This window comes from Podarcis gaigeae (genome assembly GCF_964106915.1).
Source record: "Podarcis gaigeae genome assembly, chromosome: 6".
Classification (NCBI taxonomy): Eukaryota; Metazoa; Chordata; class Lepidosauria; order Squamata; family Lacertidae; genus Podarcis; species Podarcis gaigeae.
In genome coordinates, this window is record NC_139682.1 from 8,325,990 (window position 1) to 8,352,243 (window position 26,254).

Here is a 26,254-nt window from a genome sequence, read left to right on the forward strand (position 1 = left end):
AGATAAAAAAGGCTTTGGTTCAGCTAACCATTAGGTAGCCCTGATTCCCATAGAAAAAGGATGCAATAATAATAATAATAATAATAATAATAATAATAATAATAATAATAATAATTTATTTATACCCCGCCAATCTGGCTGGGCTTCCCCAGCCACTCTGGGCGGCTTCCCCAAAAAATATTAAAATACAGTGGTGCCTCGCAAGACGAAATTAATCCGTTCCGCGAGTCTCTTCGTCTAGCTGTTTTTTCGTCTTGCGAAGCAAGCCCACTGACGGCTTAGCGGATTAGCGCTATTAGCGGCTTAGCGGCTTTTAGCGGCTTTTAGCGGCTTTTAGCGGCTTAGCGGCTTAGCGGCTTAGCGGATCAGCTGATAAGCGGCTTAGCGGCTTAGAAAAAGGGGGGGAAGGAGGAAAAACCCGCAGGAACTCGCAAGACATTTTCATCTTGTGAAGCAAGCCCATAGGGAAATTCGTTTTGCGAAGCGCCTCCAAAACGGAAAACCCTTTCGTCTAGCGGGTTTTCCGTCTTGCGAGGCGTTCGTCTTGCGGGGCACCACTGTACTTTTACTACATCAAACATTAAAAGCTTACCTAAACAGGGCTGCCTTCAATGTTTTGCATTGTCTCAGAACTGGGATACTTGGCAGAGTAAAAGCTCCACACCAGTGTTGTGCAGTCAGTGGACTAGGGGAACTAGGTCAGAACCCTAAATGTTTCCTTGATGCCTCCTTCCCAAGGCCCAGGAGGCTTCTGCCTGGCATAGGAAGGGAGGTGAGATGCTCACACGCATGACGTCCCCCCTCGCTCACGCAAGCTGGCCCCTCTGCCCCTAATAATAATAATAATAATAATAATAATAATAATAATAATAATTTATTATTTGTACCCCGCCCATCTGGCTGGGTTTCCCCAGCCACTCTGGGCGGCTTCCAACAGAGATGAAAAATACACTAAAATGTCACATATTAAAAACTTCCCTGAACAGGGCTGCCTTCAGATGTCTTCTGAATGTCAGGTAGTTGTTTATCGCTTTGACATCTGATGGGAGGGCGTTCCACAGGGCAGGCACCACCACCGAGAAGGCCCTCTGCCTGGTTCCCTGTAACTTGGCCTCTCGCAGTGAGGGAACCACCAGAAGGCCCTCAGCGCTGGACCTCAGCGTCCAGGTAGAACGATGTGGGTGGAGACGCTCCTTCAGATATACTGGACCGAGGCCATTTAGGGCTTTAAAGGTCAGCACCAACACTTTGAATTGTGCTCTTGAAACGTACTGGGAGCCAATGTAGGTCTTTCAAGACCGGTGTTATATGGTCTCGGCGGCCGCTCCCAGTCACCAGTCTAGCTGCCGCATTCTGGATTAGTTGTAGTTTCCGGGTCACCTTCAAAGGTAGCCCCACGTAGAGCGCATTGCAGTAGTCCAAGCGGGACTACTATCCCGCTATGTAAATGTTCCCTGCACACAGCGGCTCCTCACCCACTCTTATCTTGTCCTGAGCGATGTTGAAAGGTGCGACCAAACCAGCCAGGAATCCTCGGATGAGCCCGAAGTTGTTTCTCCCGATGCTCCAGGATCCGTCGATGAGCAGGACGATGTCGGTCATTGCAGAGGTGTCGCAATGAAACTGAGAAACTGTGGTGAGAGGATGGGTTGAGAAAGGGGGTGCATAGATGTGCTTCTCATTTAAATATGAGAATGAAAAGAACCTGCAACTCCGTGTGTAGTTAACCTTCACAGGAAGAGTAGCAACCCAAAACCTATCCACGGAGAGCCAGTGTGGTGTAGTGGTTAAGAGTGGTGGACTCGTAATCTGGTGAACTGGGTTCGCTTCCCTGCTCCTCCACATGCAGCTGCTGGGTGACCTTGGGCCAGTCACACTTCTCTGAAGTCTCTCAGCCCCACTCACCTCACAGAGTGTTTGTTGTGGGGGAGGAGGGGAAAGGAGATTGTTAGCTGCTTTGAGACACCTTGGTAAAGGTAAAGGGACCCCTGACCATTAGGTCCAGTCGTGGCCGACTCTGGGGTTGTGGCGCTCATCTCGCTTTATTGGCCGAGGGAGCTGGTGTACAGCTTCCGGGTCATGTGGCCAGCATGACTAAGCCACTTCTGGCGAACCAGAGCAGTGCACGGAAACACCATTTACCTTCCCGCCGGAGCGGTACCTATTTATCTACTTGCACTTTGACGTGCTTTCGAATTGCTAGGTTGGCAGGAGCAGGGACCGAGCAACGGGAGCTCACCCCATTGCGGGGATTCGAACCGCCGACCTTCTGATCGGCAAGTCCTAGGCTCTGTGGTTTAACCCACAGCACCACCCGTGTCCCTTGAGACACCTTAGGGTAGTGATAAAGCAGGATATCAAATCCAAACTCTTCTTCTTCTTCTCTGGAAGAACCTACAGAGGTGCTGTGATGTCTGGCACACCAAGCTTTGCTGTAGAGCATGAATAGGGAGCATGTAGGTTCTAGATGTCCAACTCACTCCCCCCAGTGCCGGATTTACATACAGTGGTACCTCAGGTTACAGACGCTTCAGGTTACAGACGCTTCAGGTTACAGACTCCGCTAACCCAGAAATAGTACATCGGGTTAAGAACTTTGCTTCAGGATGAGAACAGAAATTGCGCGGCAGTGGTGGCAGCAGGAGGCCCTATTAGCTAAAGTGGTGCCTCAGGTTAAGAACAGTTTCAGGTTAAGAACCATAGGCGCCGACTCCATGGGGCCTGAGGGGGCCCGAGCCCCCTCAAAAAATCGTTTTGGGGGCTCCGCCCCCCCAATAATTTAAGAAAATTATTAGTTATATTATGCTTTGTAAAATCACAAAATTATGTTGGTATTTTTTATTTTCCTTGTTTGACGATATTTACCTTTTAAAATACATTCAGTAATGAGTTAAAACAAAGCCACTCCCGATCTAGAGAGGGGGTGGGGTTGCGGGCTCTTGACCCATCAACAATCTCGTGGGGCTGGCGTCAGCCCCGCGAGAAGCGGGGATTCCCCCTAGCTCATTAATATTCACCGCCCACGGCGGCAGCCAATCAGCTGCCGCAAAGGGTGGGCCCTCACAGGTTCACTTAAGGTCGGGGCAGCCCGGGGCTCGCCCCTTTCGTTCCCCCAGCAGCAGCGGTTTGGAGGTCTTGCCCCCCCCCCAATATTTTTTATAAGTCGGTATGGGCCCCCGCCCCCCCCCCAATATTTTTTATAAGTCGGCGCACCTGTTAAGAACAGACCTCCAGAATGAATTAAGTTCTTAACCCGAGATACCACTGTATAAGCTAAACAAGCTATAGCTTAGGGCCCCACTCTCTTGGGGGCCCCAAAAAATGTAAAGGGGAAAAAACTGGATATACATTTCCAAAATATAAGATAAAAAACAAATAAAATAAAACCTACATACAGCAACAGTTTTGTGTTGTGTAGGCTCCTATGATGTAAGTAATGGGCCCCGCCTGCTAGCCTGTTCCCTAAAATATCATTGGTTTGCTCATTTCTATATATAGGGTGCCCACATTCTGCTATTTAAAGTTATTAGTAGTTTGCATCATATATTTACACCTATTATTATTTCATTTTATAGCAAGATTCTAGATTCTAACATTTTAAGTTAGAGCTTAATAATTATTTTACTATTAATATACTTCTTCTTAATTGTATTTCACAATTAATATATTTCTTCTTAATTGTATTTCAGTTCAACAATTACTTTGATAAAATACATATTTTATTATGTGCAAATGGCTTTAGATACAGTGGTGCCCCGCAAGACGAACGCCTCGCAAGACGGAAAACCCGCTAGACGAAAGGGTTTTCCGTTTTGGAGGCGCTTCGCAAAACGAATTTCCCTATGGGCTTGCTTCGCAAGACGAAAATGTCTTGCGAGTTCCTGCGGGGGTTTTTCCTTTCCCCCCCCCCTTTTCCTAAGCCCTAAGCCGCTTATCAGCTGATCCGCTGATAAGCCGCTTATCAGCTGATCCGCTAAAAGCCGCTAAACCGCTAATAGCACTAATCCGCTAAGCTGTCAATGGGCTTGCATCGCAAGACGAAAAAACCGCTATACAAAGAGCCTCACGGAACGGATTAATTTTGTCTTGCGAGGCACCACTGTACTTATTAGGTCCATAAATTACCATATAGCATATATTCAACGCAAAAAACAGCGACAATTTGTTGTTGACAAAGGACAGCTAGACATATAAAGGGCCCCATTACCTTCAGTAGCTTAGGACCTCATCAAACCTAAATCTGGCCCTGGCTCCATCCCAGTGTGGCCAAGATCCATGGATGGTGGGATCTGAATTAGACCTGGGCGATATATTGATATATAATCCAAAGGCAGTTTGAAGTCCATATTGTGATATCAAGTTCATAATTTTTGACCTGGCAATATATTGTGCATCATGGGATGGGTGCTATGCAAAAATCACAGTGTGGGAAAAACCATGAAGCCACTCAGTGCTTCTACATAGCTCCATCCTTATTTCAGACATTCAGAAATTTAGCTGGTGATACATCTTGATGTTGAAAACCAGATATCGCCCAGCCCTAATCTGAAGTCCACCAACATCTAGAGGACCACAGGTTCCTCATCTCCCTGTACGGCCTTTCAGGTATGTGGAAGAGGAGTTAGGGATTAGGCATGGGGCTTTGACTGGGACATTCGTGAAATGGCTTATCACAGGTGGAAATGCACCCACACCCCCCAAATGGAGAGAAGAAAATTAGATTCAAATAATGATGACAGATTGCTCTTAATCAAGCACCAGCTCGCATTGCGCGTAGACCACCGGTGCGCCAGGGGCAATATGGCAACCTCCTGAAACAAAGACCTCTTAGGGAATCTGCCGTGATGTGATTTTTGTGTGTGCTGTCAGGTCAATTCCATCACCGCTCTAATCCAGCTCTTTGTCTCTTTATCCCAGCAAGGTTTGCGTGATTGCCTAGTGCAATGTTAACTATCATTTAGCCCCTTGGGCTGAAATTATTTCGGTGATTTCTCTTTATCAAACCCAGTCTTTTTCCAGATTGTGCCTTCCAAACCATGTGTGTTAACCCGCCCTCTAGCCTGCATGTTGATGGGTTGGCTTTTTCTTCCAGGTATGGCAGGTAATAAGGGATTAACGCATGTTCCTGAATACCAGGTGCACTTACTAAAAGAGCTGAAAGTATAGATCCTAGAACTGTATGGGACCACAAGGTCCCATATTGACTTCAAACTGCCTTTGGATGATATATACAACCCCCTGCAATTCAGGAATCGTTGTCCAACGTGGGGCTCAAACCCACGACCCTGAGATTAAGAGCCTCGTGCTCTACCGACTGAGCTACCCCAGGGCTCACTAAAACTGCAGCTACCCAGGATGCAGTAAGGGGAACCACAGGAGAACATCAATGCAGGATGATGTGACTTTGGAGGGATTCTGTAGGAGTAGATTGCCAGAGGGCTGACTAAGTGACCATTGAGCTCCCATACGACTCATCGATTTTACGTCAAAAGCTCATATGAGGACTTTTAGAGCTGGGTGTTCTCTAGACACATAAGAGTTACACTTGAAGAAACAGGAGCCTAGGAAACAAACCTCACCTCTCCGTGAGCTTTCTCTGGATGTTTCCTCTCGGGCCAGATAGTCCATTTCAAATTCTGCTAGGCTTGACAGAGTCGTCTTCAGGGTTGTTGGTGCCGTTGACATCACAGTCAGCTCGGCATTTGGCAAATATTCGCTCGCCCCTTTGGAAATGGCTTTTTGCCGCCTCTTCTCTGGCTCTTCCCTTCCTGTTTCCCAAAGCATCAAGAGAAAAAGAGTTATCCCCACACAGGAACAATCTTTGGACAGCATGCCGGTTTTGAAGTGATTTTCAGGGGAAGTTGGGGCACATTATGGAAGAAAAACGCCTCTCTCTTGGCTGCTGGCATTTTGTTTTCCAGAAATACCTCTCGGCGATGCTGTGCCATGACATAAAGTCATAAATAATAACAACAATAACCAGTGGCGTAGCGTGGGTTGTCAGCACCCAGGGCAAGGCAAGTAATTTGCGCCCCCTAACCCGTGGATTTGCACCCCCTAACCCGTGGATTTGCGCCCCGTAACCCTAACCCCCAGATGTTGCGCCCGGTGCGGCTGGCCCCCCCCCTGCACCCCCCACGCTACGCCACTGACAATAACAATAATAATAAAAAATTCAAGGGGAAAACAAAATGGCCGCCAGCATTCATGGGGTAAAATAGGTAATGGTGAGTTTTGCCTCACCTCTCCAAGATAGCCTGCCTGCCTCCCTAAAATGTAAAAAAAAGCAAGGAGAATGTGACTCCCCTCCCTTCCACCCTCTCCCCCAAATGTCAGCCGAATATCCAATTCTTGAACCCTCCAGCCCAGGTGTCGTTCAAACCCGCTTTCCTCTTTGACCTCTCCACATACTTATCACGGTTGGTGTGTCACTGCGGGCAGGTGGTGAAGTGGCCTCAGTCTCCAGGGTGTATTCAGCTGCTGGGGTCTCTAAAGGCGCCTCTGCCTTTTCTGGAGTGCCTGTTGGTTGCCTCCTGTTACTTCTGGCTTGGGAGAGGTTCTTCAGCTCCTCAACTGAAATGGCGAAAGCGGTGGTGGCAGCATTGGAAAACAAAAACTTACTGGCTCTTTTGGGAGGTGGCTCACTCTGACTAAAGGGCTGGAGCTGCGCTTCCCAATGTTCCCCCTCCATTGGATCCACTTCTGCTGAACCTCAGCCATCGATAAATACTCCCCTCAGGCATGGTCTGAACAGCACCCTATTTTGAAGGTGCTCCTCACACATTCTTTGCTTGGGGTTCTTGACCATTTCTCGCACCGGGATTCTGCTTCCACCTAGTGGAGCCTGGTGCATTATGGGCAATGGAGCACCGCCTTGCCAACCTCAGTCGGCCCCCACCTGCCTGCCTCTTTGTTTACAACAAGTGGGCAATGCTGCCTAACAGCTTCCTCAGTCCCAGTGCTGCCCTTGTAGAATCCAGCAGGGAGGTGGATGGGGGCCAACTAGAATAATTGGCTCCACCCACCATTTGTTGCGGTCCCATCTACGGCTTATCTCCCTGACTTCCACCCTACCAATCCCAGTGGGTGGCAGACACTACAGCTTCCATTTTTCCTCTCTGAGCTTTGCCTCCATTGGCCAATTCTCAAGCAGCGACTCTGTTTGTTTAATCCAAGTTCTAGTTACAGGTAGGTAGTCGTGTTGGTCTGCCGTAGTCGAAACAAAATAAAATAATTCCTTCCAGTAGCACCTTAAAAAGTTAAAGGGACCCCTGACCATTAGGTCCAGTCATGGCCCACTCTGGGGTTGTGGCACTCCTCTTGCTTTATTGGCCGAGGGAGCCGGCGTACAGTCATGTGGCCAGCATGACTAAGCCGCTTCTGGCGAACCAGAGCAGCGCATGGAAACACCGTTTACCTTCCTGCCGGAGTGGTGCCTATTTATCTACTTGTACTCTGACGTGCTTTCAAACTGCTAGGTTGGCAGGAGCTGGGATCGAGCAACAGAAGCTCACCCCATCGTGGAGATTCGAACCGCCAACCTTCTGATCGGCAAGTCCTAGGCCCTGTGGTTTAACCTAAGTTTGTTATTGGTATGAGCTTTCGTATGCATGCACATTTCTTAATAATAATAATAATAATAATAATAATAATAATAATAATAATAAATTTTATTTATACCCCGCCCTCCCCATCCAAGGCCAGGCTCAGGGCGGCTAACACCAGGTATAAAAACAATTGATTAAAATGCAACTTAAAAACAAGATTAAACATTACAACATTAAAATGCAGAGGGAGAAGTTCTGAAGAAGTGTGCATGCACACGAAAGCTCATACCAGTAACAAACTTAGCTGGTCTCTAAGGTGCTACTGGAAGGAATTTTTTTTATTTTGTTTGATCCAAGGATCCACACTCTGTCCCTGTGCTGCTAGGTCAGCCTTGGTTCTGCTCTGGACCTGAAACTGCTCCCTAGCCAAGACTTGAGCATCACAGTTCGCAGCACCGAGAGATCAAGAGAGCGAAAGCCACACTTACTCACAAATTTCCTCTTGACAAAGAGGGCCTCTTGAGAACCGTTGAGGATGTAGATCTGCAAGGTATACTCTTTCGTGGGACTCAACCCTCCCACCGTCGCTTTGGCAGTCTTGGTTTTCAGCATGACTTCCTGCTCAGAGTCACCTGGAGCAGCCGGAAGAGAAGACCGTGAACTTTTTTAAACAAGGAACATATTGCCTGACTCTTGATTGTGGGAGTTGGTCCCTTCGAACTCTACAATTTTATGTAACATATTGTCTGACTCTTTATGGTGGGAGATCTGAGGCACATCCACGTTGCGTGTTGCACTTTAACAAAAGAGAGGTGAATGTTGCCCTTTAATAAACCACAACGAACCCCATAGAATTCATTGGTATAACATGGAGCCAAAGCCTGAACAGGCAACCTATGAGCATATGCAGAGCGTCTTGCCAAAAGAAAAGAGATGTTCAGTCGTGAAGCTGCACAGTATGTTCTATTGGACTTCGGATGGATCAGTCAGCTTTGAGTATTTTTTATTTAAAAAATGTGTTGGGTGTTGAAAGGGGAAGGAGCATAAACAGAGAGCCTTGCAAAAAACCAAAGGAGGAATGCAGTCATGAAGTCACCTGAATGAGACAAGGGAAGGGAGCCTCTGGGCATATGCTGAGTGCAAGGTAACCTGAGGAGCCTGAGTTACCAGACTTCATATCAATAAACTCTCAAGGGATGGGGGAAGTGTAAAACAAGAGTGCCGTGGGTATTGAAAGGGGAGGAAACAGTGAAACCTGCACATACCCCTTGTGTCAAAAAGGCAATGATTTAACAGCTGCTCAGCCTGCTGCAGAGCTTGCAGATATGTCTACAAAAGCGCTTTTAACAAACCCCAAACCGCAGAGCTTCAAAGGCTGCAGTACGTACACAGACTTAACCTTATAACCTGAAGCTTCTGTCTGCTTTTTCATAAAGGTCCTAAAGCTCTGGAAGTTGGCTTTGGGAGAAATCCCAGGCAAAGAGTATAAACCAACCTTTGCAACTCTGGTCAGTATAATTAACTCTTCTTTGGGTCTTCCCTTCCTATATTCCAAAGCATCAAAAGGAGAAGAGTTATCCCACAGCTACAGACCCTACCTCCTTAGATTATGCAAGTATGAACACAAGAGGAAATCTTGCAGGGTCCAACTAGGTGCCTACAAGAAGCTCACAAGAAGGACTTAGAGGTTCTAAGCAGATGTTACTCAGAGGCATACCACTCCTAAGGCTGCAATGTTCATGTTCATAAGCACAATAGCTTTCTCATTTCACAGCAAACATGATGGATATAAACTATGAACACTTCTCACTGTCTTGTGAGCAGCTTTTTTTCTAAAGGCAAGCACAATTAAGCAGCTGAGTTAATTACATCACAGATAATGTGCTCAAGGGATCAGGAATGCGGTAGCACTCACGAAAGTCTTGGAATGCACCCAGAGGAAGTTTGTATCTGATATTGCAAACCTATTATTATTATTAGCTCAAGGGGCTGGAATGACAAGCCTGCATATTTTCCAAACTTGTCGGAATTAAAAACAGGAGGGGTAAGGATCCAAGAGGATAGGGGAAAACTTTGGAAACACAGAGCCATTCCACCATTGACCACAACTGTGTATGCACTATACCAGGGGTCAGCAAACTACAGCCTGGGGGCCGGATGCGGCCTGCCGCCTGCCGCCTGCTCGATCAGTCCTCTTGTACTGCAGATGCCTCGCCATGTGGGGACTGACTTCCGCAACACTGGCACGGCTTCTGGGCGGGCAGCGACACTGACACAGCTTCAGATTGGCTGCAGGAAGTTTGTTTGTTTTTTGTAAATCTCAACCATCTTTGTTGTTAAAGACAAATGCACACCCCCTGTTCATGATTTGTACAGTGGTACCTTGGTTTACAACCATAATCCATTCTGGAGGTTCGTTTGTAAACCAAAACAGGTTGTAACCCAAGGCGTGCTATCGCCAATGGGGCCTCCCCCCCCTAAAAAAAAGGGTTGTAATTTTTAAAAATGGGTTGTAATCCAAAAAAAGGGACACACACTTCCAAGTTTGACATGGTTGCAATCCAAAATGGTTGTACAGTGGATGCTCGGGTCGCAAACGTGATCCGTGCATGATGCACATTCGCAACCCACAGCGTTTGCAAACCGTGTCTGCGCATGTGCGTGTTGAGATTTGGCACCTCTGCGCATGCGCAACTGCCAAAACCTGGAAGTAACCCATTCTGGAACCTCTGGCAGTCCTAAAGCAGCTGTAACCTGAGGTATGACTGTAAACCAAAACGGTTGCAAACCAAGGTACCATTGTATCTTTCTGGGACGAAACGCACTCTGACCTCCTCACCATGTACCTGCCATGGGCTTCACGCGAACTTTGTATCCGTTGGCATTTCCTTCCGTTTCTTTCCATTTCATCTGCAACCTGTCTTCTGAGAGGACAGTCAGTTTCAACCGGTTTGAGCCTGGGAAGGAAAGCATCAACGCCTTTTAAACTGGAGACAAAGATGTGCTTTCTTTCATACTCTGGGGAAGCGTGGGGTAAGGCGATCCTGCAGGGAAACTGGTCTCAAGGTTATATATTGAAAGTAATGCATTGAACTTGGCCTGGGAGCAAAAGTTGCAGATCATACAGGGGTGTGTGTGTGTGTGTGTGTGTGTGTGTGTGTGCTGGACCTGGGATGAGATTGCTGGCTGGCTGCTTGCCTTTAAGGGTGAAGGTCGTGCAAGTGAGCATGCACATGCATGGAATCGGGTCCCATTCCATGTACTCTTTTAGTCCTTGAGGTGTTTTGTCATTTAATTGGGGAAATTCCACTGGAGTATACTAAGTGCTTTCTCAGCTCCCTGATGGGTTGATAATTAACAGTTGTTGTTCTCTGCTAGCTAACATGTGAGTGTTTAACCTTAGATCAGCATACATATGTATTTATTTTAAATTGCCATCTTGAAGTGAATTGCCTTTAGTCTTTGTTCAGGCTCCATGAGAGGGAGATGCCTCTCCAGGACCTCAACAGCCTTAGGGGTTGGAGTGTAGGCTAATGGAGCCTGAGAAAGAGAGAGAGCTATGTTTGTCAGCTCTGATTATAAGTTATTTTACTTCTTATAAGATGCTGAGTCTCTGCTTGACATGCACAAGATATTGTACAACTGTTTTTTGTTCTGTTTCAAAGGAAGTTCTGCAAGAAACGTTTTGAATCAATCTAATGGGTCTAGACCAGGGGTTGGCAAGGTTTATCTCGCCTGGGCCAGTTCATTCCCACAGAGATCGCTTCCAGCACTGTGGAAGCAAGTCCCCACTCCGTGCTGCGTCGGTTAAGCGCAGAGTGCGGGGATTCACCGAGCGGGTGGCTCAGTTTCGTGGCAGCTCGTGGGCCATTTAACTGACCCACGTGGGCCGCTTGCGGCCCAGGGGCCGGAGGTTGCCGACCCCTGATCTAGACAATTTTTATTCCAAAATGTATGTATGTATCCAGTTGCTTCATGCTGCGCAATATTAATATCTGCAATATGCTCAATCCAGTTTGGGGGCATACGGCATTCTCTGCAGCCAGCTCTAACAGACACCAAGCCATTTGGATTTCCGCAATGCATTCTATGTGGGGCTTCCCTTCCACTTCATCTGAAAGTGCTACAGCATGGTTGCTTGCAGCAGTGAGACCCCATTGGCATGTAATGCTAATAATAATAATAATAATAATAATAATAATAATAATAATAATAATAATTTTATTATTTGTACCCCGCCCATCTGGTTGGGTTTCCCCAGCCACTCTGGGCAGCTCCCCACAGAACACTAAAATCAGAATAAAACATTAAACATTAACAACTTCCCTAAACAGGGCTGCCTTCAGATGTCTTCTAAAAGTCAGATAGTTGTTTACTTTCTTGACATCTGATGGGAGGGCATTCCACAAGGCGGGCGCCACTACCAAAAAGGCCCTCTGCCTGGTTCCCTGTAACCTCACGTCTCATAGTGAGGGAACCGCCAGAAGGCCCTCAGAGCTGGACCTCGGTATCCGAGCTGAGTGATGGGAGTGGAGATGCTCCTTCAAGTATACTGGGCTGAAGCCATTTAGGGCTTTAAAGGTCACCACCAACACTTTGAATTGTGCTCAGAAATGTACTGGGAGCCAATGTAGGTCTTCCAGAACCGGTGTTATGTGGTCTCGGCAGTCACCAGTCAGTCACCAGTCTTTCAAGTATACTGGGTTGAGGCCATTTAGGGCTTTAAAGGTTAGCACCAACACTTTGAATTTTGTCCGTGCTGAACGATGGGGTTGGAGACGTTCCTTTAGGTATACTGGGCCGAGGCTCACATCAAGATTGCTTTTCAAAAACATGAAGCAGCTGAAATATCCAGCAAGACATGTGTGAGTAGAGCACTCTATACAAAAATGTATCAGAACATTGAGGCAGGTGTGTGGAATTGCAATAATTCAAAACTTGAAAAAAGCTTGTTTAAGAATTATTAGAGCATCATCCTCAGGCTCCCAGACATCCTGGTTTGATAGGGAGGAAATATTTGTGCAAGGGGGAGTATTCCATCGCAGAAGCCCCCACCTGCAGCTCCAAGAGCCCCCAGACAGAGCCGGTTTGCCACCTGACTGAGGAAAAAGGCCAAAGGCATCAAGTGCCTGGGAAAAGAGGTGAACCAGCATCATGCTAGGAATTCCAAAATATCCTTTTAAATTAAACATTTTGGAGAGATGCAGCAGTTCCAGTTTTCCTGCTGAGCGTGCAACTTTAGCTGGCAGCTTTGAGGCCACCTGTTTGGAAAAATGCGAAACTAGAGAAAGTGTAAGTAACAGAACTCGACAGCCTTTAGCTCAGCAAGAGCGGCAGGTGTGTGACTGTGCACAAGCTCCCTTAAACTTCTTTGCAGGGAGGAAGGCTGCTGAATCGAGAAATGCAGGCATTTTGAGTGTAGCACCTTAACAGCATCATCTTTTAAAATTTTAAATAGTTCAGCTGGAATACCATCACTTCCACTGGCCTTGTTATCTGCAGTGCTTTCTAAGGCCCATTTGACTTCACTCTCCAGGATGTCTGGCTCAAGGTCAGCAACCACACTACCTGGGGTGTACAAGACATCCATATCTTTCTGGTATAATTCCTCTGTGTATTCTTGCCACCTCTTCTTGGTGTCTTCTGCTTCTGTTAGGTCCTTACCAGAGCTTCTCGGGGCTGCCGGGAGAAGCCCAGGTCCCCCCCCCCCCCAGCCCCAAAGAGCAAAGCCAGTGGGATCCCGCTCATTGTCCTGGCTTTCTCTTTAGCCGCGCGCAACCTCTCCAGCCGGGAGAGGCTGCGCGTGGCTATGGCAATTCCCCCACCTCCCGCAAAATCCCACAGGAGCCGTGCACCCTTTAAGAAGCGCACGGCTCCTGCGGGCTTTTCTACGAGGAGGGAGAAGGGACTGACTGGCCACGTCCGTCCCTTCTCCCTCCTGGAGAAAAGCCCCCAAGAGCCGCGCGGAGCATGTGTGCGGCTCTTGGGGGCTTTTCCTGCCTACCTCCCCCCTGCATTCACTCCATAAGACGCACACACATTTCCCCTTACTTTTTAGGAGGGAAAAAGTGTGTCTTATGAAGCAAAAAATATGGTAAACTCAGCACTGTCCCCCAGTGTACGACAGCCACACCTCTTTTGAAAAATCTCTCCATGCAAGAAATGGCCAGTTCTGCAATGAAGCCCCCAGGCTTCAGAAAATTTGCCATCTTGGTGCCACCTGAATAGACCATCAGTGGTCCAATGGGACACAACAACTCAGCCTCACATCTGTGTGCTTTTCGAGACACACTTCCAGCTTCCTGCAAGGAAATTATTTTTGGGGGAAACAAAGCTGAGATTCACAGGCCGCCCTGTTCGAAGCAGAAATGAAGGGCATTCCATTCTTCAGAGGGGCCCATTAGCATCACCACACTGGAGCATAAACAGGGACAGGAAGCCAGACAAAGAGGGGATTCATTTCCTGATCAAAGGAGAGGCTATTTTTGTTCAGCTTGCTCTGACCAGCCTCCAAGTTGTCACTCAAAATGAAGAGGCAGGAATGTTGGACGCTGATTATGAAAATGAAGAGATCTTCCAGTGTTTCCTGATGACCAGCTTGTAAATGGGCTGCAGCCCTTTGAGATCCTGTAAGTCTTCTTTTAGGTTGTGCTGTGGCAGCCCAACAACTTCTGAAGGACGGCAGGTTCCTCATCTCTGTGCTACCACGGTAGATGCCATGATAGAACCTGAGACCTTCCAACACTGATCAATGGCCCATCTCCATGGAACAGGTGGGAAGTAGGCCTAGGTCATGAAGCAAATTCAGCCCTCATCCAAAGTATCACTTGTCACCTTTAAGACACTCTTGAACCATGCAATTCAAGAGAGAGATTATTTTTTTCTTACCCGGTTTTGTCACCTCCAGCACGTGATTTGAAGAAGAAGAAAAGGCTGGGTTCTCTCCTTACCTTGACCCCACGCCTGCAAGGTGATATGAGTTGCCAGCATTATGCAGGAAATCCAGAAAAAGTCAGGAGCAAGCATGATGAAGACCTAACATGTACAAAAGAAGAAGAAGAAGATTTGATATTATTAGCTTTATCACTACTCTAAGGAGTCTCAACGCAGCTAACAGTCTCCTTTCCCTTCCTCCCCCACAACAAACACTCTGTGAGGTGAGTGGGGCTGAGAGACTTCAGAGAAGTGTGAGTAGCCCAAGGTCACCCAGCAGCTGCATGTGGAGGAGCGGGGAAGCGAACCTGGTTCACCAGATTATGAATCTACCGCTCTTAACCACTACACTGGCATCATGAAGGCCTATACGAAGACCCTCAGCCCAAGTGTTTAACGGAATGAAGTGTATCTCTGGGGTGAGCCTGGACATCAAATGATGGATATGGCTAATCAATACTGAGGTCCAACATTAAGCAGAACCCGCCCCAGAAATAATAACAATTGTTGTTGTTAACAATTGTATACCGCCGTTCAAAGATCAGAGGGTGGTTCGCAGCACAAATATACAAAATGAGAACACAAAATACATAGCAAACATACAAAAACAAACCAGTAACCCAAGGACAATATGGTGGCCTCTCCCTTTCCATGTACCATGGGTGGGGGTGTTTTTGCATCCATTTATACTCATAGAAAGGGATGGGGTGGCGCTAAGGGATGTGAGTGCGGGACGCAGGTGGCGCTGTGGGTTAAAGCCTCAGCGCCTAGGACTTGCCGATCGAAAGGTCGGCGGTTCGAATCCCTGCGGCGGGGTGCGCTCCCGCTGCTCGGTCCCAGCGCCTGCCAACCTAGCAGTTCGAAAGCACCTCCGGGTGCAAGTAGATAAATAGGGACCGCTTACCAGCGGGAAGGTAAACGGCGTTTCCGTGTGCGGCTCTGGCTCGCCAGAGCAGCGATGTCACGCTGGCCACGTGACCCGGAAGTGTCTCTGGACAGCGCTGGCCCCTGGCCTCTTGAGTGAGATGGGCGCACGACCCCAGAGTCTGTCAAGACTGGCCCGTACGGGCAGGGGTACCTTTACCTTTACCTTTTAAGGGATGTGAGTGGCGCTGTGGGTTAAACCACAGAGCCTAGGACTTGCCAATCAGAAGGTCGGCAGTTCGAATCCCTGTGACGGGGTGAGCTCCAGTTCCTCGATCCCTGCTCCTGCCAACCTAGCAGTTCGAAAGCACCTCAAAGTGCAAGTAGATAAATAGGTACCGCTCCGGCGGGAAGGTAAATGGCGTTTCCGTGCGCGGCTCTGGTTCGCCAGAAGCGGCTTAGTCATGCTGGCCACATGACCCGGAAGCTGTACTCCGGCTCCCTCGGCCAGTAAAGCGAGAGGAGCGCCGCAACCCCAGAGTCTGTCATGACTGGACCTAATGGTCAGGGGGCCCTTTACCTTTACCTTTAAGAGTCATAGATAGCCCTCTCTAAACTATAGTTTAAGGGTGCTGGTTTTACAGAGTTCTATTTGCCATCGGAATTAACAAACTACTTGCCAGGATTCTCCTTGACTGTTAAAGAGGTGCAATGTGTGGCTCTGACCACAGTTGCTTCTCTAGATTAATCACAACATACCCATTCCGCATTTGTAAGAACTCAAATTTTCAGCATTGCTGCACCAGAACTTCGGAACTCCCTGCCTATTGATATCAGACAGCTGCCTTCACTGTACCTCAGTGCCTGCTAAAAGCATTTCTGTTTAGACAAGCCTATCCTGGTTTTTAGAATATTGGTGCACATCTTAATCTGTTTTTAGTTTATTGCTGATTTTATTATTTAATGTTTTATTGTTGTAATTTTTTTCCCCTTAAAACCAACTTGAGGGTTTTTTGGGTTGTGTTTTTTTTTACAATCGAGCAATGTCTAATTTTTAGAAATAAATAAATTCCCCGATTTCCAGCGTTCTTTTTTTTTCTTTTTTTCAAGTAAATTTTTATTGTTTTCCTTACATATTCTTTTCCAACAAACCATATTGATGTTGGAAATAAAGCCTTTATCAGGAGAAACTGGCAACTCTCCCAGGCACTCGGCATGATTCCCTGTTGACCTCCCTGGCTGCATTCCCCAGCAAGATCCAGGCGAGGTCTCGATAGGCGATTCTTCTCAAACGTGAGAAGAACACACCCCTCTTTCCTGCCCCCCCTGACAGGGGAAAGAGATAGACAGAAACGTATTTACATGCCTTTATTTCTGTCTTTGCAGCGTTACAAAAAACATGACTGCTCTCTTCAAACTCCAGCAGTCTAGTGACAAACACTTCCTGGACAGGAACAAACGGAAGAGCTCATATTACACTCTGAGCTAATTCCGGTGCTTCGCACTGTGAATTGACTGTCCCTCTGTTTCCCATGGACAGTCCCAACATTCCCATTATGTTTTGCTTTCAAGCTAGCAGTTTGCAGCTGCATTGCTTCTATATCATAACAATTAATGCCATACATTCCCTTTGACTCTGCCGAGTCGCGATTCCCCTCCCTCCCTGCAATTGGTACATTTAACCCCTTTCTATCGCGCACATCATTCTCACAATAGTACTATTATACATTATAATATAATAATATAATATAATATAATATAATATAATATAATATAATATAATATAATAATATATTATACTTTTTTCTTAAACAATGTATCTAGTATTTGTAGACTTTATGAAGCAAAATGTCCCGGCACATTTCTTCTCGTAGTTTTTTTTTTGGGGGGGGGAATAGCCTGCTCCCGCTTTCAATGTTTGAGTTTACTACCCCCTCTCCGGAAAAATCCCTGCAGATGCCCATCTTCAATGTAGAGGAAAAAATGATCTGGCAACTGAACCTTCCTTCAGCATTGATGGTGAGATCCTGCGGCTTCCACAGCACCCAAAGGCAGAAGCGGCTTAGGCATTCCAGAGGGAGCCATGTATTGCTCACAGCTCTCTCCCTCAGCATCTTGCTGCTGTCTTTACTCCCCATCCACCCAGTGAAGGAATTACGTATAAGCTAAACAAGCTATAGCTTAGGGCCCCACTCTCTTGGGGGCCCCCAAAAAAATTAAATGAAAAAAAATTGGATGTACATTTCCAAAATATAAGATAAAAAACAAATAAAATAAAACCTACATACAACAACAGTGTTTTGTGTTATGTAGGCTCCTATAATGTAAGTAATGGGCCCCGAATGCTAGCCTTGTACAGGTTATAACACTTAATTTCATATTAATAAAGCTATTTATAATTATTAGTAGTTTGCACCATATATTTACACCTATTATTATTTCATGTTACAGCAAGTTTCTAGAGACTAGATTATGAGTCTTTGTAAATTGTATTTCTAAAGGAACTTTTGTCATTGCCAAATGCCAATGTGTTTGTTATGAATAAAAAAATCATGTTAAGTTAGATCTTAATAATTATTTCACTATTCATATACTGCTTCTTAATTGTATTTCAGTTCAACAATTACTTTGATAAAACTCATAGTTTGTTATGTGCAAATGGCTTTAGATACCTATTAGGTCCATAAATTACCTTAGAGCATATATTCAACACAAAAAGAACAGCGGCAATTTGTTGTTGACAAAGGACAGCTGGACATATAAAGGGCCCTCTTAAGTGGTGGGCGAACATATCAGACGACACAGCAATTCTTCAAACAGCTCTTCTTTATTCTGAGGCCAGAACTGAGGCTCAGTCACCCTGCTTATATAGAGCTCCAGTACAACGTAACTGTAACTATTTTCTAAAACTATCTAATCACTGAACGTCACTTTCGATCCTTTATTTGCATAACTATCTACAGTATCCCCCTGCTGGCCCAGAGTGAGAACTTCAGTACATAACAGGCCCCATTACCTTCAATAGCTTGGGGCAGGGGTCAGCAAACATTTTCAGCAGGGGCCTGGGACTTAGTTTGCCTACTACTACTACTACTACTACTAATAATAATAATAATAATAATAAATTATTTATACCCCGCCCATCTGGCTGGGTTTCCCCAGCCACTCTGGGCAGCTTCCAACAGAATATTAAAATACAACAACCTATTAAACATTAAAAGCTTCCCTAAACAGGGCTGCATTCAGATGTCTTCTAAAAGTTTGGTAGTCGTTGTTCTCTTTGACATCTGGTGGGAGGGTGTTCCACAGGGCGGGTGCCACTACCAAGAAGGCCCTGTGCCTGGTTTCCTGTAACCTCCCATCTCGCAGCGAGGGAACCGCTAGAAGGCCCTTGGCGCTGGACCTCAGTGTCTGGGAAGAACGATGGTGGTGGAGACGCTCCTTCAGGGATATTGTCTGAGGCCATTTAGGGCTTTAAAGGTCAGCACCAACACTTTGAATTGTGCTCGGAAATGTACCCATGGCTTAGGGCCTCATCAAACCTAAATCTGGCCCTGCGCCCACCCCTGATCTTCCACCTCACTCTGCCTAATGAAAGGGCCGGCACAGCATTAAGAACTGACTGAAGGATAGTCCCAAGACACACGTTTTAAATCACTAGATGACAGCAACAGGTTGACTACTTAGGCGCTTGAAACACAAGATGCGCATTATACGCAAGCTGCATTGCGCTTATTGCCTCCTGATAGCTGAGGGGCAGTAATTTAAAATCATGCGTGACCGAGTGAGCCCAGGTATGGTACTGTTCTCCCGCAGGAAGGAAGGAAGGCCTGAAGCAAATGAAAACTCAACAATTTATGCTGCCGTCTATGATACGGCCTCACTTCGTCACATCAAAGAATGGCAGAATCCTGCACACACAGGGCACCAACTGTTCCAGGGCCAGGGGTCTTGGCCATGACCACCATGTTATTATTATTTTTATTTTTGAATGATTTTTATTGGTTTTACAAGTTTTACAACTTTCACAATCATAATACATATCTTATTTCTTTTAACCTTTATGCTTTTACTCTTTCGAGCTTTTACTTCCCTCCCTCCTTCTGGTTTCTCTATGTTTCCTTTTATCTATACGCATTTGTTATATTTGCCTTCTGTGTAAACTTAATACTATAGAAGAGAACTGTCTAAGTTTTATTAATGTACATCCTTTGTTGTTGTATTATTATATTGTTTCAATTCCCAAAGTCTGACCAAATGGTTCTTAATAAACATTATGAGGTCTGTTTCAATCCTGCGAGTGTCTTTATTTTGTGTACAGTTCTTCTCTATGTATGCTACAAATTTCATCCATTCTCTTTGGAATATTTTGTCGCCCTGCTCTCGGATTTTTCCAGTCAATTTTGCGATTTCTGCGTACTCCATAAGTTTCCGCTGCCACTCTTCAACTGTGGGTATTTCATGTTGTTTCCATTTCTGTGTGAGTACTAGTCTCGCCGCAGTAGTAGCATAAAGGAACAGTTTCTGATCCATCTTTGCCACCATGTTAAATTAAGAGGAAATGACATTAGTGCCATCGATGAAGCTGGATAGAGCGGACAAGACCAAGAATGGGTCCAGCAGTCAAGAAGATGGCTTCTGCAAATGCTGTAGATGGATGGGAGAGGTAGATGGGGCATGTCAACCTGGGAAGGTCTAGGAGAAGGGCATTTCTTTCTTTTTAAAAATATTTTTTATTGACAATTTCAACATATCAAAATATCAAAACATATCAAATTCATTATTCCCCCTTTTTTCCACCTTCCCATCAAACCATCCCCTATCCGAGACTTCCCTCAGCTCCTCTCTCTAATTTATCCACACATATTATTCTCTGCATATTATAAAATTGTATAAATCCTTGTATTATCTGTCTATTACAGGTGAAACTCAGAAAATTAGAATATTGTGGAAAAGTTAATTTATTTCGGTAATTCAACTTAAAAGGTGAAACTAATATATGAGATAGTCTCATGAGATAGACTCATGACATGCAAAGCGAGATATGTCAAGCATTTATTTGTTATAATTGTGATGAACAGCTGATGAAAACCCCAAATTAACAATATCAGAAAATTAGAATATTAAATGAAATCAGCAAAACAAGCACTGCAAATAGAGCAATATTGGAAGAAAATGATGTGGGAAGCAGGTGCCACTGTGGTCTAAACCACAGAGCCTAGGGCTTGCTGATCAGAAGGTCAGCGGTTTGAATCCCCATGACGGGGTAAGCTCCCGTTGCTCGGTCCCAGCTCCTGCCAACCTAGCAGTTCGAAAGCACGTCAAAAAAGTGCAAGTAGATAAATAGGTAGCACTCCAGCAGGAAGGTAAATGGTGTTTCCATGCACTCTACTGGTTTGCCAGAAGCGGCTTAGTCATGCTGGCCACATGACCCGGAAGCTGTACGCCGGCTCCCTCGGCCAGTAAAACAAGATGAGCGCTGCAACCCCTGAGTCTTCCACAACTGGACCTAATGCTCAGGCGTATCTTTACCTTTACCTTACTATTTAAAGTGGGCTACTTTTAAAATGAGGCTGCATTTTAAATTGCATTTTAACCTGTATTTTAAATTGGGGCTATCCCCCCCTATTATGGGGTATAAATAAAAATAATAATTATTATTATTGGAAACTCACAAGTGCAACACTCTCCTCTCCTGTGGTTTTCAGCAACTGGTATTCAGGAGCAAAAGTGTTATGGTCAAGTGGGGGTGTGAACCCTATCTCTAGGGTCCCAAGTCCAATGTTCAAACCACCACACCACTTAGATTAATTACGCTCCTCGTTTAATTAATAATAATAATTGTATTATTTATACCCAACCCATCTGGCTGGGTTTCCCCAGGTAACTCTGGGCGGCTTACAGCATATCTAAAATCATAAAGCACCAAGTGCTAAAAACCTCCTGATAGAGGCCAGCCTTCAGATGTCTTCTAAAAGTTGTGTAATTCTTTTATCTCCTTGGCATCTGAAAGGAGGGGCGTTCCATGGGGAGGGTGGAACAAAAATGGTAACAAAAATGGGTTTGGGAAGGAGATAATAAGACTAGAAATGGATGGGATGGGGGTACCCTTGGCTCCTCAACCAACGTAGTGCAGGCACTCTTCACATGCCCAGATGCTCAGGTGTTGCTACATGCTGTTAGACTGAGCATCAGGAAAAAACCTAGGAAGTCAAACAGGAGCCACTTTTGCTGAAGGCAAACAAGGAAATTGCTCAAGAGGAATCTTGCTTTGAAAGCAGGTATGTGATCATGGACACTGGTCCCATCACCTCCTGGCAAATAGCATGGGAAGAAATGGAGGCAGTGAGAGATTTTACTTTCTTGGGCTCCATGATCACTGCAGATGGTGACAGCAGCCACGAAATTAAAAGACGCCTGCTTCTTGGGAGAAAAGCAATAGCAACCTAGACAGCATCTTAAAAAGCGGAGACATCACCTTGCCAACAAAGATCTGTATAGTTAAAGCTATGGTTTTCCCAGCAGTGATGTATGGAAGTGAGAGCTGGACGATAAAGAAGGCTGATCACCGAAGAATTGATGCTTTTGAATTCTGGTGCTGGAAGAGACTCTTGAGAGTCCCATGGACTGCAAGAAGATCAAACCTATCCATTCTGAAGGAAATCAGCCCTGAGTGCTCACTGGAAGGACAGATCCTGAAGCTGAGGCTCCAATACTTTGGCCACCTCATGAGAAGAGAAGACTCCCTGGAAAAGACCCTGATGTTGGGAAAGATTTAGGGCACAAGGAGAAGGGGACAACAGAGGACAAGGTGGTTGGATAGTGTTCTCAAAGCTACCAGCATGAGTTTGGCCAAACTGTGGGAGGCAGTGGAAGGCAGGAGTGCCTGGCATGCTCTGGTCCAGGGGGTCACGAAGAGTCGGGCACGACTAAACGACTAAACAACAACATGTGAAACCTGGATGTTAACTCGTATGAAGCCGAAACGGTCGAACACCGGATTCATATGCACGCCTTTGCAAATTTTGAGGAAACATTGAGGAAAACATTGAGGAATCCAGTTACAGATAGGTATAGTCAAAACAAAAAAAATTCCTTCCAGTAGCACCTTAAAGACCAACTAAGTTAGTTCTTGGTATGAGCTTTCGTGTGCATGCACACTTCTTCAGATACAATGAGACAGAAGTCACCAGACTTCTGGAATCCAGCGCTGTAACAGCTCAAAATATGATATACTAACTTTGTTTTTCTATCTTTAAACCATAGCATAGCAGCCCTGCAAAAGCAGGACCTCAAAAAATTATTTATGAACTCATATACGCTCCTCCCCACGGAAATCTTTAGTAAAAGGCGAAAGATTTATACGATCTGAGGAGAAGCCAGAGTATAATTTTGCAGCCAGCAGTAGTCCAGTGTACAGGATCAGAGCCTGACCATAAGGTTACGGTGCCACTTAGGATTGCCCCGAAAGCGCTCTGCGGCGAGCAAAAATAAGGTGAAGGACGGTCCCTAACTCTGCCCCACGGTTACAGAACCGGACTCTCACGTTCAACACGGATAAATCGCGCCCTATCTCCGCGCAATGCATCATGGTCGAAGCAAATGCAAATGAGGCCCCCCGCCCCTTCCAGGTGTCGGCCCCGCCCGTGCAAGGCAGGCGGTGCAAAGGGTGGCTGGGCGGAAATCAGAGAGTGGAACTTTTCAATTTTCAGCTAAATCAGAATTCCTGCTGGTGGCTGCAGATCACGCAGCTGGAAAAGAGATCGTTGAAGAGGCCAGTTCAGAAGTTGGCAAAGTTGCCTGCCTGGAAGCCCATCTCCACCTTAAACCCGGATAAGCCTTGCATCCTTCATCCCCTCCTTAGTGGCGCAGCGATAAAACTATCAGCACTTTTTGCAAAGCTAAGCCAAGCATCCGGTGCGGTTTCAGATGTGTGCTGAGTTTCTCGGCATTGCAGGGGGTTGGGATAGATAACCACTGGGGAACCGTTCCAATTCTGTGAGCCTACCAATACCATGAATCTATCCTAGATTATTTGGTGTTGGTTGTTGAGAAAGTGAAATGCACTCTGCACATGCCTGCTAGTTCTAAAGAGGGGACCCAAAGCGGAGGCCTGACTTTTGCTTCTGGGGGGGGGGGAGTGTTGACAGATGGTCCGTTCTTGGATCGGAACCACAGTGGAGACAAAGGGTTCAATCTCCCCTCCCTCAAAGACGGATGGGTGGATCTGTCAATTTAAATGTACAATACGATACAATAATATTTATTGTCATTGTCCCATGCAGAACCACGAAATTGAAAAATCTACATCAGACATTCAGAAACCAACAAACCTGCTGTCCCAGCTTGGTTAACCCCCTGAAAACTCTGATACCCCATAATTAAATACAATATACTCCCATAGAGACTACCTTACACCACGTTTAAAACCAACATCGCATTTGGATAGAAATTGTTTCTCAGGCGGCTAGTCCTAGTCTTTAAAACCCTGTACCTTCTCCCAGAAGGCAGAAACTGAAAGAGATCACTTCTGGGGTGCGCACTATCCTGCGCTATCTCTGCAGCTTTCTTATGGCACCTGGAAGCATAGATTTGATCCAAGGTGGGAAGAGTGCACCCAGTTATTCTCTCCGCAGTCTTTACAACCCTGGACAGCATTGATTTTTTCCCTGACCGTGCAGCTCCCATACCACACACAGAGACCATAAATTAATACACTCTCAACAGTACAATGGTAAAATGCCATCAACAGGTCCTTTGAGAGATTATTTTTCTGGAGGATTCTCAGAAAATATAACCTCTGCTGTGCTCTCTTCATCAGGTCTTTATTGTGTCAGTTTTTCAACCCTAATTTCAGTTCCACATTTCTGCAGCAATTCACATTTTTTGGGGGGGGGGGGACTCAGGAAAATTCATCAGCATTTTAGTACAAATTTAGTACAAATTTCTCCTAATATACACATCTATGTATCCAGTTTTGACAAGTACACACATTTATTCTTGCAATCAATTTCCTCCAATAGCATGCATTGTTCATGTTGATTTCATCCATCAGGCACACTTTCCCCTAAAATATGCATTGTTGTACATATTGCTTGGTTTGAGAACTGCCCTGCAAAGTTGGGAAATGTGCAAATTTCAATGGATGGTCCAGTTTTGCTTCCCGTATGGGTAGTTTCTTATTCAAATGCAAAGTTGAAATCTCTCCCATTCTTACCTGCAAACCAGAGGCTCACACAAACACACACAATCCCCCCCCCCCAGCTGCTAATAATAAATGAAAACCAAGCACACAATGGTGAATCAAATACTAAACGTAGTCTTGTTTGGCCCCAAGAGAACTGCAAGAATACCCAGAAGAAACGTGGTCATGAATGTTGTGCAGAAGAAGGAGTCCGCACTCCACCTCAGGAGATTATCTTTTTAAAAAGGAACTTTGTTTTAGAATCATCTAAGGGGAGTGACCTTACGGGTCATCTAATCTCAATGCAGAATCCTGCACTCTCGGATGCAACTACACACTCCCTGAGAGATGACAAACCAGCCCTTACAACATCCCTGTGATGTCGCCCGGAATTATCATATTGCATGTTTGAATGCTGAGAAAAGGCTTCCTTATAGAAGAACCGTAGGTGAGTTTACAGCTAAGGAGATGTTTATCTCGGAAGCAGGGACTTCGGAGTTTACAGAGCACTCAGTTCCATTCACTACAGGATAAAAGTTGGCTCACAACTCATCACACCAGGCACTAACAGAGCTAAAACACAACGGTAGCAGGCACACACACACACACACACAACCTTCATTTCCTGACCCAACATTTCAAAATCCCACTAGAGTCCCCTATAGCAAGTCCAATTTGCAAATAACTATAAATTGTGAATGAATATCTGTTACAAACCTGGAATCTTTCAATGAGTGAGGTTCTTCCTTAAGTTGGCTGCGATGGTTTGAAGAATCTGAGTACATTCTTGATATCTGAGGAAGGAAGCCAGCGGCTTGTCTGCTGTCTTTGAGCTTTTTTTCATTCTGTCTGATTTTTTTTATTGTGTGTGTGTGTGTGTGTGTGTGTGTGTAAGATTTCATGCACAGATGTCAGAACTGCTGATTGTTTGTGGGGGGGAGCAAAAGTTTCCAGGGTCTACAATCAATAAGAAAATAAATGCAATTTCTTTTTTAAAAAATAAATTGCATGAAACATCAGCGATACAGTGCAAAACATAGTCTTTCCAATTGCTCACCCTGCAGAATATCTCCAGACCTCTTCTAAGTAGCTTCTTAGAAAGCCAACCTAAAAGCCTATGTGGTTGATTCTTCCAGGGGTGCAAAGGGTCTGGGTTCATAAACTTTGGAGTCTATGCCCTAAGGGGAAATAACCAGTGCCAGATTTATGTATAAGCTAAACAAGCTATAGCTTAGGGCCCCACTCTCTTGGGGACCCCCCAAAAAATTAAAGGAAAAAAAGTGTACACCCTTCAAAAATATAAGATAAAAAAATAAAATAAAACCTACATACAGCAACAGTGTTTGTGTTGTGTATGGACCTGTTGTGTCCATAAATTACCATATAGCATATATTCAGCACAAAGAACAGCAACATTTGGTTGTTGACGAAGGACAGCTGGACATGTAAAAGACCCCATTATCTTTAATAGTTTAGAGTCTCTTCAAACCTAAATCCGGCCCTGGAAATAACTGTAGAGGATTGCATACCCAACTTCATCAATACACTGCAAAACATCTAAATAAATAAAAATAAACAAGGGGGGGAGATATGAATATTGACCCCCCCAGAAGATATTCAGCACTTCACTATTTTAAAGTGTTGTACATTTCCAAAATATAAGATAAAAAACAAATAAAATAAAGCCTACATACAGCAACAGTGTTTTATGTTGTGTAGGCTCCTA

At 45.4% G+C, this 26,254-nt stretch overlaps 1 protein-coding gene across 1 annotated transcript in view; it reads right to left on the minus strand.

The window, feature by feature from the left end:
- The window catches only part of COL20A1 (collagen type XX alpha 1 chain), a 134,281-nt gene extending 108,939 nt beyond the window's left edge, over positions 1 to 25,342 (minus strand). The window contains exons 1-7 of the mRNA XM_083744105.1: positions 25,246 to 25,342; positions 14,498 to 14,582; positions 10,394 to 10,504; positions 8,036 to 8,179; positions 6,412 to 6,573; positions 5,580 to 5,768; positions 1,476 to 1,631 (exon numbers count right to left, since the gene is read on the minus strand). Coding sequence (XP_083600231.1) covers positions 1,476 to 1,631; positions 5,580 to 5,768; positions 6,412 to 6,573; positions 8,036 to 8,179; positions 10,394 to 10,504; positions 14,498 to 14,573 — 838 coding nt within the window. The 5' untranslated portion in view covers positions 14,574 to 14,582; positions 25,246 to 25,342. The remainder of the gene's footprint in view (positions 1 to 1,475; positions 1,632 to 5,579; positions 5,769 to 6,411; positions 6,574 to 8,035; positions 8,180 to 10,393; positions 10,505 to 14,497; positions 14,583 to 25,245) is intronic.
- Between the last annotated feature and the right edge of the window lie 912 nt (positions 25,343 to 26,254).